Raw genomic sequence first — 13394 nt, 5'->3', positions numbered from 1 at the left:
ATTGTAATACTAATATCAGTGACTTGAAAAGGCTCAAGAGTGTGGCCTAAAGTCCTAAATATTTTCATTAATTGCAGTATTTGGGGGACCAAAACTACTTTGTCATGATAGTCCTCCAGTTAGAACATTTGGTCAAAGAATTTTTGCCAGCTTGACCTTCTCCTCTGTCCATTCCTGTTATGCGCACACCAGGCTGGAAGTGGGAATGGTACCTTAGGAGCTCAGAACTCGAAAAGAAAAAGAAGTGCTTGCATGTGTTTGAGAAAATGATCTAAAGTATAGGCATCACAAGGAGGAAGTGAGTTCCCTGCTTTCCTGTGAGAACAACCTTGACACTTAGCACCAAGTTTTCCCAGGCCACTGAGATAACTGCATTATACCTTATAAGGTGCTAGTATTTTATTTCAGTCTTCAGTTTAAGAACCACAAGCCTTTCTTTGTCTTACAATGAAAAAAGGTGTTGGAAAGCAGTGCAGTCGATGAGAGATTTTCTTAAGTCTGTTAGACCCTAACACTGCACTATAGATAACCATGATCCTGATTTTATGAAGCATATAGTCCAGCTGGAGAGTAAACATTAACACACAGAGAGTGGTTAAAGAACAATGAAATTGTCACCTGGGTAGCATCCTCTCTAACTGCCATGGCATGGAGACTTAACATTTCTTCATCTTGCTTTCAGTCGGTTTCTTCACCACAGATTACTTTAGGCATCTGTACTTGCTGTTTTTTATCTTCCCAATTTGCCCTTTGCGTAGGGGGCGGGGGTGTCGGGACTCCGAGGTCCCTGGCAATTTGTCAATTTCAGATCATCCACATTTCAGCTGTAATACATCTCTTTGGAATCAAGGCATCCAGAGCTTCCAACCTGGATAACCAGCATACATACTATAGGTCAGAAGGCCCCCTCCAACCTTCCTAACCTGTTCCTCCCCCAGTGGATAAAATAGGCATAGTGGGCTGGCCCAGCAATAATTTCTTATTGTGATTCCCACTGAGGACACCATTCTTTCCTTCCCCCTAGTGAAGTGTTACTTTAAGGTTCAAGGAAAAGTAGGGAGGGGAAATGAAAAAGACTTTTCTTCTCTTGATTAAGAATTGAAACTTATTTTGAGGTTCATTTGGCTCCTAAGAGAGGGCAGCTTTCATGCTACAATGGAAGCGCCCATCAGTGTACCTGAACTGAAGTTGAATTGTTTACGAAAAGCTCGGTGACCAACCTATCACTTAAATTACTTCTAACAGTTTCTGACACAGTATGTCTTTAATTTGCCTTCAGTCCATGTTCACAAAAATCCTGACAGTAAAATGAGAAAGAGGTTAAGCTAGTTGGGGTTTTTTTCAATTTAAAATACAGTAATCGGTTCATTCTATTTATGTACGCAAAATCAAGCTTTGTAGGCAGAGAGATGTGGGTTTGCGTCTCAGCTCTTCAACTCCTACTACTCTTGGGCAAATTGCTTGGACCCTAAGACCCATTTTCTTCCTCTCTAAATCATTAATTATAACTAATACCCATTTCATAAAGTCATCTTAAAGAACAATGATTATATATATGATGAGTTTTCCAGTTTTATTGATGTTTCCTTCAACAGGGTAAACATTTCATTTGGTAAATTCCTCTTTTTTATTTTTCTGTCAAAGCGAGAGAACATGAGAAGTTGACCTGTCAAATGGATAAATGGATAGATTTTATTCTACTCAGGTGATATATAGCTGATAAACATACAGTGTTCAGATTTTAAATGAAAACCCCATCCTTGCCTCACTGTGAGATAACATGCCATTTTGAAGACAAGTGGTTCTTGTTTGCCAATAACCATTTTCACTGTACTCTCTGTTTAAATACAATGGGTTGTATATTTGTACATATCTTTCAATACAGTTAATTAACCAATTCCCAGTTTTCTTTCAGGTAAATGTTGGAGATATAGTTATAATAAAAGGCAAAGAGTATATACCTGCTGACACTGTACTTCTCTCATCAAGGTAGAGATACCTACTGATGCTCAAACAGTGTAGAGGATGGTTTCTCTGCCCTGCGTTGACCTTGTGATTTCTCCAAGGAAATAAGGAATAAACGAAGACTTTCAAGCCTCTCTATTGATTTTGAATTAAGCATTAAAAACTGATTGGATTAAAGGACTTTTTCATGCTTGCCATATAAAATAAATGATAGGTACTATATAATTCAAAAGTTATAATTACAGATAAGAGTCTCCTCTCTCTCTCTGGACATGTCCAGATCCTTTTGTATGGACCACTAATTCTTGAATAATTTCCTGTCATTTATTTTATATAATACATGGATTGGGTTCTACTGATCATATCTTGCAATCCTTGTTCATGATAAATTCCTTTATGATGCATACGTACATCCCCTCAAAGTTTTTTGATCTTTGTGATGCATTGGTATGAGAAAATGAATGATTTCTTTTTGGTCATTATATCTTTTGAAATGTCATACTCTTCCAACAAAAAAATTAAAGTATTTTGCTCTTTTTTAAAGTTCTTTCCATTTCTGAATTTAGATAATTTTTAACTTATATTTAAGATAGTCTTGAATTAGTATTGAACATATGGCACTGTTACCGTTTAAAGAATGTGACTTTCAAATGGTTTCAGGTTTAAAAACTATAAACCTAGTCTTAAGATAAAATAAGGAAACTGTTTTTAATAATTTAGAGGTTGTTTATCATCATTTCCTTGGACAGTTTTATTTGTAAAATCACATATAAATATGGACATTGTCCTTTTTTCAAAATCTATTTAATCAGGTCATTATTAACAGTGATTGGAAATATGACAAATAAGTGAAATTTAAATGAGCAAGTAAGAGTTATCCAGATATTTATAGAAGTAAGTCTATAAGTAGTTGAAGGCAACAAGTTATATTTACATATTTTTTAGTTGAGAGTTCTTTGTGCCATTTATTTATAAGTTTTGTTTTCAGAAAAATTGAAAATATGAGGTTTTTAAATTTAACCTTTCTGTTTACAGTTCCCTTTCCTTATAGTTTTATCAGTAGGTTTCTAAAACTGAAGTAAAGGCAATGGTCTACACATGGCATGAGAGAATGAGTTAACAGTGAGTTTATTGTCCTTGAATCAGGTAAAATGTAGTCTCAGTATTAAAGACAGCTCTGCTTAAGAAGCAGGAAACCAGGTTTCTTATCTTGGCTTGGTGATTTTGAACAAAATACTTAATCTCTCTGGACTTGATTTCATATCTTTCAAAATGAATAAAATGGATCATTTGATCAAACTTCCATATTCCTTGATTCTCCTTTTTGTTCAAATTAATAATATTTCATTAAGTTTTAACCATGTCTAACTAACAGAACAATGTGCTAAGTAAAAGTTTGAGGAATGTAATGGATGATTGACCATTGGAATGTGATGTTTATATAATTAAGTTCAAAATGATAGTAAAACATTCCAGCAATTTAAAAAAATTTTGGTATTTTCCTGATTAAACATATCATAGAACCATTATCTTAGAGAGAAGCATATATGCTGAACCATTAAATACAATATTTAAATTTTGTATATTCAAAAATAAGAAGATAACTGACTATACTACCCTAAATTTATACTTAGATCCAAGGTAAAAGTTGTCAAAATATTTTTCATCTGCCTCTGCCCAACCCCAGCAAACTCTGTGCTTATATTTCTTAAACTTTAGAACATTTTTACAGGATATATTTTCTAAATACTAAAAACATTCACTGATGTCTATGAATATTGGTAAATCAAAATAGTTTCTATATCTTAATATAATATCCACAGTGATTAACTTCCTACAAAGATTTTTACTTTTAAAAAGACTACCAGATTCCTTTCTTTTTGTAATTTAGTAGAATTTAAAATAAAGTGTAAAAACTTGTGCTATTAGAAAGATATTTCTGTCCAAGTGGCAAAATACCACCTTTCAATTTTTTTTTTCCCCTGAAAAGGGTTTTTGCATTACTTGGCTCTTTTGAACCTACATTAGACTTAAGAAGTAGGTGAAGTTGTGTCATAATTTAACAGAAAGAGGAATTTTGACTTTAAGTCTTATTTTTATCCACTTAACTTTAATGACTAGGTCAAGATTGGAATACTTAATTCCTAATCTAATATCTTCATTATACCGTACTGTCTGCTATCAAAATAAGTACATGCTGATTTTCACCTGCAGTGATCAAAATTTAGCAGTAGCTATAAATAGCTTATAGTATTTTAATTCCTAAATGTTTTTAAATTATTGGTTACTAGTAATATATTTTTGAGACAGTTTGAAATTAAAACATGAACATAGTTAAAAGTTACTGTGTTTTGTTGATTTTCATTTTAAAATGAAACTGAAATCTTATAACAGATAGATGCATGAGTTGTAAAAAGTATAAAAGAGAGTAAAATAACTATTAAATCAAATCGAAGCAGGTTCTTGGCATGTCTACTTTATACCTTGAAAGATTTCTCCCAGATTCAAAGGATTACCCTCCCAAAATAATGTGTTACATAGACTTTATTAATTATTAAATAACTCAAAAGACTGCAGTTATGCCTTTTATCTTTCCAAAATCCATGTCTTTGCAGCTTTGCATTAAAGTTCATTTTATGCAATTAAAGTGTTAGAGTCAGAAAATTTTAAATAAAGTTTTTTTTAGTGTGTATGTAGAGGAAGAGCTAGTGTAGTATACTTGGTTTTCTAAAAGCAGTTTCCTAAAAAGTAGTTCCACAATTATTTCTTTTCTTCTATGCTAGGAGTGCACTTAAAGTAGATGTCATTACAGTGAGGAATTAGAGGGAAATCTTTCAGATAAAGTAGCTCTATATAAAAATATCTTTTTATTCAATATGATAAGATATTCTGTGATTAAACTTTTAAAAAATCAAAAACTTTTACATTTAAAATTGAAAATTGAGTGAGCTTAAAAGCAAATAAGTAATCCTTAAGTAGTCCATGTTTTCTTGTGCCTTTAGACCTGATCAAAATAAATTTTGAAAAAATTGGCATTAGACATTTTTATTAACATGTATTATTTTCTATAATAATTTCAAACTTTGTCTCCTTTGTCCATTTGTTTGTTTTTTCCCTCTGTTATTCATTTTTTCCTCCCCATTTTAATTATTTTAAACTGGGACCTGTAGGTGGCAGTAGGGGAAATAGTGAAAGTGACCAATGGGGAACATCTCCCAGCAGATCTCATCAGCCTGTCCTCAAGGTTAGACTCTGAGTCGTACAGGATGTGTGTATGTGGATCCTCACCCTACACCAGAGAACAGTTACACCAAAACGTGGTTGAGTCCTATGCCTCTTCCTTTAAAACGGAAACTTTTTTATACTTCTTGGTAATGGACATTTCGCAGGTGTTTTAAAAGCCTCTTAAATGAACACAGTGTCAGATGATGTTCATCCCTCAAGGAGGCAGATTCAGCTCCTCTTGTTATTAATGGAGTCCATGAGGCATGCCGGTGAAGGTAGATTTTAATTTCCTGGGCATCATTAATATATATTCATATTTAACAATATGCCTAAATACCAAGGCTTAACTTAATACTTCTCCATAATATTATTTTGAACAATGTTAAGCTTCACGTGAAACAAAGTTATTGAGAAATGTTTAAGATTTTAAACATTTGCCTTATTCTTACATTTGAAATTTTCTCTAAGTTCTGGAGAATCCCTTCAGCAATCATGACTGTAATTTGGGCTTGTATAGGGTTTGTGGAGGACCCCCTGCACAAAGCTCGATGTTGTACATTTTGTACCGCATGCTTTGGGATCAATTTTTATCCCGCTTGTAACTAGTGACAAAGTGCACGTTACTGTGGTAAATCGCAGCTGTCTGCTAGTGTCTGGATTGTGATATGCATCTTGTTTCATTTTTCCACTTACTAATCAAAAAGCCTGCTTTGCTTCTCTGGCTATAATTTGTGTGTTGGATGTCATCATAATTTGCTGAAATATTTATTATCTAGCATGATTCCTTATCTGAGACATCTTGCTGCCTTTTCATAGCGCTGTTAAGAACTGCTTCAGTAACTGCTGTCTTAAGGGATTAAGTATGTTCTGAATTTGGATGCATACTTTGTTTGCCTGATTTCAAGTAGAAATCAGCCATTTAACTGTCTAATTCCCTAGCCATTTAAAGTTCTAAAAAAGTTGCTTTATGAAAAAAAAGTATAAACAGAATTAGAATGTTATTTTCATTTTAATATGAGAATGGCTTTGGATATGTAAAGTAGAACTTTAATGGACTTTGCTGCCAAAATATGGAATCGGCATTGTTCATTCAGCATTTGGTTTTCATCATACTTCTATGTTATCAGAATATGTGCCATATTAATTCATAAACCATTTATGTTTCAAATATATACATAAGTAAATTACAAATTGGGAGCAATTGCCAGAGCCACATTACTGTTGTGACAGTAATAAAAAATAAAACTTTGAATAATTGATAGAGTGAAAATATTGAAAACCTCCAGCTGGGAAAAAGTTTCAGCTTTTATGGGATTAAAAGAAAAAAAAAGCCCATAAAGTAAATTGAAGAACATACAAAGTTACTTTAAAATGAATCTGTAAAATATTTTATAACCATGTGGTTTAATAATTTTCACAAATCTTCAGGGCACAAAACTAAGCTACAGGCCCATTTCTGAAACTCAGAATAATCTGTTTTGCTCATATACAAATTGGAAGTTGATTAGAAAATTCCAGGTGTTTGTAACTTACAAATTTCTTTCTTTCCAACTTTGAATACACATGCAGATCAGAGATTACATTCGTAGTCACTTACATGATGCTAGCTAATTACACTTATATAACTGAGTGCTAACAAGATTTAACTTCAGAATACCTCTCCTTGTATTTGAGGATCAGTTTATACAGATGGACTGCAAACCCACCTATCATTGTTACACAAGTCAAGTTAGCACGTGAAGGGGCAGGTTATAAATGGTCCAGGGTGTGGTGCCTGTGAAAAAAACTGGAGAACGTTTTTTTTCTCCATGGAGAACCCTCCCACCAGCCAATGCATGTGAAACTTCACTGAAACAGTTCCTCTGGGGATCCATAAAGTGGATCTTCTAGGTCCAGGTTAAAGAGCAATGTGGCCAAGTTGGCTGGCTTTAGTTTTAGCTTTTGCTGTCACAAAAGTCTCTAAAACAACTTTAAGAAATAGAATAGGAGCAGAAAAGCTAGGGGGGAGAAAAGTATGTATCTACCTTCACTGCAAAATGTGTGCATACAGTTTTTAAAAGTAGCCTTAAATTTTAAAGATTTTGCTTCCTGTGATCCTATTCATCCTTTCTAAAAGGGGAGTAAATACGAGTTTCTAGAAGTAGCAATCTGGAATTTTCTAATCAGCCACTTTCCTTAACTAATTTACATGTGGCTCTGAGCATGAAATCGTGATATTTTTGAGCTGAAAATAAATCTGGACACAAAACGGCTTTGTATTTCAGATACAGTCTACGTTGTGTCTGTATGGATGAACAGTTTAAGTACAAATTGAATCATTTACTTTATCTTGAAGATCTATACTGGTTGTTGCCAGGAACTTGCTTTTAGGTCCTTCTGGCTGAAAGGCTGATCCATTAATTGCCACGCATGGGCTCTGCCTCACAGCATTTTGCAGTTAGAATGAAAACCATCAAGAAACTAGGCAACTAAAGCTTTGTTCAGAACAAAAGCCTTCAGTGAGTCTGAGCATTAAGTAAGTTGTTATTCTGCTTTTCTTCTGCCAATAAATCATTTTTCTTTTCAACTTTAAACAACAGTGAGCCCCAGGCCATGTGCTACATTGAAACATCCAACTTAGATGGTGAAACAAACCTGAAAATTAGACAGGTAAGAGCTATTACAGGTTTATATAATTGTTGCTGTCTTATTCCATGGAATCAATAGCTTCATTTCTTTCTAGCATGAGTTGAGGCAATTCTGTTCAAGTGAAGATATTGTCTCATTTAACTACTATAAAGAGGTTTTATAAATTGGTATCATTATGTATCATGGAACACTTAGATTTATTTGCCTGATTAAATATGGTCCTATTTGTATACATACTATTTGTCATATTTTTAATATTTTATGAATAGGCAACACTCTGATTATGATAATAATAATAGTAGTAATTCTAAGTGCTTTGACATGTGTTAGCTTATGTATTTTTCCTATTCAGCTGGCCCAAATTATTTGGCTTTGCCATCGTTTCCGTTGCCATTCTAAATGTCTCATTGATCTCTGGGAATAGTTTAGATTTCTATACTTATTGCTCATACCATCCCTACCAGAAAGCAACTGTGAGGTTTTTGTTTTTAAAGAGGCCTTTAAGAAATAGACAGGCATGCACTGCTTAAAGACGGGGATAGCTCTGAGAAGCAAGTCCTCGGCGATTCCGTTGTTGTGGGAACGTCATAGAGTGCACTTACACCAACCGAGATGGTGCCCCCGCCCGCCTAGCCTGTATGATATAGCCTCTTACTCCCAAGTCGCAGGCCCGTGCAGCATGCTGCTGTACAAAAGAACACACGATTAAATCAAGCGCAAGAGGAAATGATGCAAGCAGGAGAGTTAAACAATGAGCGTATGAGGCTGCTGCCAGCATCACATGGCATACAGTTCCAGAGAAAACTTTTAGGTCAGTAGAAAGAGTACACTCTAAATAATAATAAAAAGTATAGTATAGTAAACACATAAGCCAGTAACATAATCGTTACCCTGTATCCTGTACTGTTATAATTGTATGTGTATACTTTACACAACTGGCAGCACAGTAGGGTTGTTTGCACCAGGTTCGCCTCAGACATGTCAGTTGTGCATTGCGCTGTGACATTAAGACAGCTATGATGTCACTAGGCAAGAGGAATTTTTCAGCTCTACGATAATCTTGTGGAGCCACGGTCACAGACACCGTCAGTCATCGACTGAAACATTGTTAAGCGGCACACTGCTGTATTCTCTTGGGCTCCAGGCGAATGGTGAGAATGACGTGGGAGGATGGGAGGGGTGGGAAGGGGAAGAGGCCAGCACAGAGCGCCGAATTCGGAGCGGCGCGGGAGCAGGGGCCTGTTCAGTGCCAGGCGGTTCTCGTGGGCAAGGCGGGTCTCGTGGGCCAGGCGAAACAAGTGTTTTTGAGTTTTCCTTCGCAGTGAACTAAAAGAACAGACTCTTCTCTTTGGAGATAGATTGTATTCATTTTTTAGCCACTTGCTGAGATTCAGAAGACAGATTCACACTATATTTACTTTTGGAAGCAAACCGTTTTTTAAGAACTTATGTAAAACTACCTTTTTAGACTAGCGTATAGTCTCTTGAATATATTTTAGAATTGTCCAGTTGTTGTGCCATTCGCGTGCTAAAAACCTGTGTTCAAGTGGAGGGGAAGAAATCATATCCCTTAATTATGATTTGATGAAAAGGGTATTTGTTGTGTAAGGGAGAGAATTGCTTATAAAATAGTAGGATCTGGATGGATTCAGAATTCCCCCTTCCCTCCTATGTGCGCTGTATTTAATATAGTCTTTACTTATTTACAATTTTCTAAACAGGGCTTACCAATAACATCGGATATAAAAGACATTGACAGTTTGATGAGAATTTCTGGCCGAGTCGAGTGTGAAAGCCCAAACAGACATCTCTACGATTTTGTTGGGAACATAAGGCTTGATGGACATGGGTATGTAAAATCGGTCTTCATAAAAACACATATTTTCTTGTGCTCTAAGTCGCAGCACCCAAAACCTTTTTCTTGAGCGCTTCTGTATTGCTTGTACCCAGGATCCTTTTGTGAAGATACTAGATCCTAACCGTGTAGGTATAACTGAAGACTTCCCCAGAGTTCCTGCCCACCTGGCAGTTGGATGTTTTCAGGGGTATGCCACCTCTGGCACACCGTTTAGCAGCTTATTTTGGGCCAGAATAGTTATATGCCTAGCTGTGCAGTCCAGAGCCTGGCTCCTGTCCTGCAGTCTCTTGACACCAGAAGGAGCTCAGACTCTACCCCTAAGTGGTCTATTGTACTGGGTAATTTCTCATTGTCTTCTCTGTGTAATTGCATGTCCTCTTTTCTAGGCCATGTTGTCACCCATATGCATCTTTAGCTGTTAGCTGCTTCCTGCCCTTCTCCCCCGGCCGCCCCCTCCTCCCTTCCCCCTCCTGTTCTTTTTCCTGCTTCTCCCCTCCCCTCATCGATTCAGCCAGTACTGATTAACCATCCCATAGGCTAGGCCAGTTACGGATGTTCAGGAGACAGCAAAGAACAAAATAAATAAATATACCTGTTCTTGCAGTAAGAGAAGAGCAAACAGAGCAATAAAGTGATAAATAGGAAAATGTTATACTATGGTAGAATGTGTTAAATGCTTTAGAAAAAATAGCTCAGGATAAGGGAGATTGGGAATCTTGGAGAGAGAATCACTTTTAAGTAGGGTGGTCACAGTAAGCCTCATTCAGAAGGTGGCATTTGAGCAAAGGTAATTAGGAGGTGCTGAGGTTAGCCACTGATTATCTGGAGGGAGAGAATTGCAGACAGAAGGAATAGTGAGTGCTAATTATTGATTATATCATTACATCTTCTAAAAGGGGGAAGTGCCTAGAGTAATTATGGAATGCCAGGGAGGCCAATGTGGTTGGAGTGGAGTGAGCAAGGAAGAGAGTAATGGGCCAGAGGCAGCAGTGGGCCCGACCAGGCAAGGCTTTGCAGGCCATCGTAAGGGTGTTATTCCAAATAAAGTGGGAATCCTCTGGAGAGTTTTCAGGAAATAATATCAGCAGTTCCATTTTGGAATTAATAAGTTTTTGATGTCCAGAGATGTTAAGGAGGCAGTTGAATATAGAAGCCTGGAGTTTGGGGTAGATGTCTGGGCTCAGAAGATAAATTTGGGAGTAGTTGGCAGAGATATTTAAAGTTATGGGAGTGAAAGAAGTCACCGAGGGGGCATGATACAGACAGAAAGGGTAAGAGCCCACAGGGATTTCCTAAGACTCCAACATTAAGGCTGGAAAAAGAGCAAAAGAGACTGAGACCCAGTTGGTAGGATGGAAATCAAGAACGAAGAACTGGACCAAACCCCATGGAGTGACTGAAGTGTGTCAGATGTTGCTGATGGCTAAATAGAGTAGAGAATTAACAGTTGAAATGAGCAATTAGAGATCCTTGAGCTGTGTTAGGACAGGAAGAGCAGGATGAGAGTGAGCTTGAGATAATGGAAGGAGTTGAAAATAATAAGTACAGTAAGTCCTCACTTAATGTCTTTGACACGTTCTGCGACAGTAAGCAAAATGACATTTAACAAAACCAATTTTACTCTAGGCTGATCGATGTAAACCAGAATTAGGTTCCTACAGCATCTCATTACCGTTGTATCAAAACCACCTTGAACAAAGTGACATTATTCGAAGACTCGCTGTAGAAACAAGGGTTTCAAGGAGTCGTGTTGCAAAGGGGAGCAAAGATAGAGGGCAGAACCTGGCAGGGAAGGAGAGTCTTTCCTGCTTCCCTTCTTCCTCTTGTCTTCCCTTCCCTTCTTTCCCTGCCTCATCTCCTTTGCAGTACATCTTATCTACCAGGCATTTGTAAGTGGCCAATTAAATGCGCTAAATGCACTAGCTCAGCCCACCAGCCTGAGAGTCCATCGGTGCTCTCATTAGTTTTTAATTGCATTGTTACAGTGTTTGAATTCTAAAGGACATCTGAAATATACCCTAAACTGTCATCCTCATTCAGATCCACCTAAAACTTTTCTGTGATTTTTGAAGTAATTATACATTGTTCTAGAACTTGCACAGAGTGATCCTTCCATGCACACATAGTTACAGACTAATGATAGATTTGGCCATGTGTGCAAGTAATGTTCTGCAGTCTGACATTCCTAACTGGCCTGCTTCCATTCTTACCAGTTCTCCATCAAATTGTTGCCAAGCAAATCCATGCAGGGAAGGAAAAAACTTGGTATAGCGGTGCTACTATTTAGAGTACAGATAGATTGTATATAATATTCTTTAATTTATAAGAAAGGTGGAAATAGATTTTCAGTCCCTTTGTATTTGAAAGTGGGTTGTTTTTTTTTTTTAGTTTTTTTTTTTTAAGGGGGTTTTTCCCTTTTAAATGTTCTTTTTATTAATTTTTTTTTTTTTTTCTATTTTTATTAAATTTTTTCTTTTTTTGGGTGGGGGGGGGTTTTTTTCCTGGGGGGTTGGGGGGGGGGGGGTGTCTCACAGCGGGAGGTGAGCAGCAGCAAGTGAGTGAACCTTCATCTATATTTACAACCACTTCCTATCACACGCCTGAGCTCCGCCTCCTTTTGAGTCAGTGACAGCATTAGATTCTCATAGGAGCACAAACCCTACCGTGAACAGCGCATGTGAGGGATCTGGGTTGTGTGCTCCTTATGAGAATGTAACGCCTGATGATCTGAGGTGGAGGTGATGTGGTGATGCCAGCGCTGGGGAGTGGCTGCAGATACAGATTATCGTTGGCAGAGAGGCTTGACTGCACAGAGGCCATAATAAATCAGTTGTTTGCAGACCCATATCAAAACCCTATCAGTGAGTGGCAAGTGACAATTAAGCTGCATCTGATAGCAGGCTTTATAGAGCAAGTGGGTTGATGTACTTCACTTGTACAGCTGCATCTGGTGGCAGGCTTTAAGTCAGAATCTGACACTTATTTCAGTCCACACATGGCCCTCCCATTATTTTATTTACCGCTTCCATCTCTGCCTCTTTCCAGCACTGCGCACTTGTCTCAGTCAGTTTTGGTATACTAATAATAGAAATAAAGTGTACAATAAATGTAATGTACTTGAATCATCCTGAAACCATCCTTCCCACCCTGGTTCATGGAAAAATTATGTTCCATGAAACCGGTCGCTGGTGCCAAAAAGTCGGGGACCACTGCCTTAGACCATAGTCTAGCAGTTTCCCAAGAACTCCCAGCCCCCTTCCAGCTCTGAAGTGCACCCCAAATCTTGAGGCAAACACCGGAGGGGTTCCCTTCCAGGTGGCTCTGAAAGGCTTGACTCTGGACATAAAGGATGAGAGTTAGAGGTGCTGCGTTCTTTTTTGAAATTGCAAAACACTGTTTTCTCATTTTACTCATTTAAATGGAAGGCTTCAGGTGATGTCATTATCCACCTATCTGGATTGATTTCACTGGAACCAGTGACATTTGTGTAGTTCTTGAAAGAAGGGCCAGGACCCAAGCAGCTACTAGCCTTGGGTGCCTCCTGTACCATAGAAGCCCATCAGCAATGGAAGCTTCAGTCTCACTTGTCTCCACAGGCAAAGAAGCTGTGTTGTCTGGCGACTTTTCTTGGGGTATTGCATCCTTCTTTTTCCAAAAGTTTTTTTTTGTTTTTAATGTGTTTTTTAATATTTGACATTTCTTCTTTGCTTTTTTCTTA

The 13394-nt window shown here is 37.2% G+C and overlaps 1 protein-coding gene across 3 annotated transcripts in view; it reads left to right on the top strand.

The window, feature by feature from the left end:
* Nucleotides 1-13394, top strand: part of ATP8A1 (ATPase phospholipid transporting 8A1) — a 206621-nt gene that overhangs the window by 54056 nt on the left and 139171 nt on the right. For 2 of the 3 annotated variants that reach the window (XM_054582126.1, XM_054582125.1), the window contains exons 7-9: nt 1916-1989; nt 7770-7839; nt 9540-9667. In XM_054582126.1, coding sequence (XP_054438101.1) covers nt 1916-1989; nt 7770-7839; nt 9540-9667 — 272 coding nt within the window. Of the gene's footprint in view, nt 1-1915; nt 1990-5135; nt 5210-7769; nt 7840-9539; nt 9668-13394 lie in introns of all 3 variants that reach the window. The other variant, XM_054582124.1, reaches the window with a different exon arrangement.

The sequence above is a fragment of the Pteronotus mesoamericanus genome, unplaced genomic scaffold (genome assembly GCF_021234165.1).
Source record: "Pteronotus mesoamericanus isolate MK-2021 breed Mesoamerican mustached bat unplaced genomic scaffold, CSHL_Meso_final contig_68, whole genome shotgun sequence".
NCBI classification, from domain to species: domain Eukaryota; kingdom Metazoa; phylum Chordata; class Mammalia; order Chiroptera; family Mormoopidae; genus Pteronotus; species Pteronotus mesoamericanus.
The sequence above is the reverse complement of the archived record's forward strand: the minus strand, read 5'-3'. Positions and strand labels throughout refer to the sequence as shown.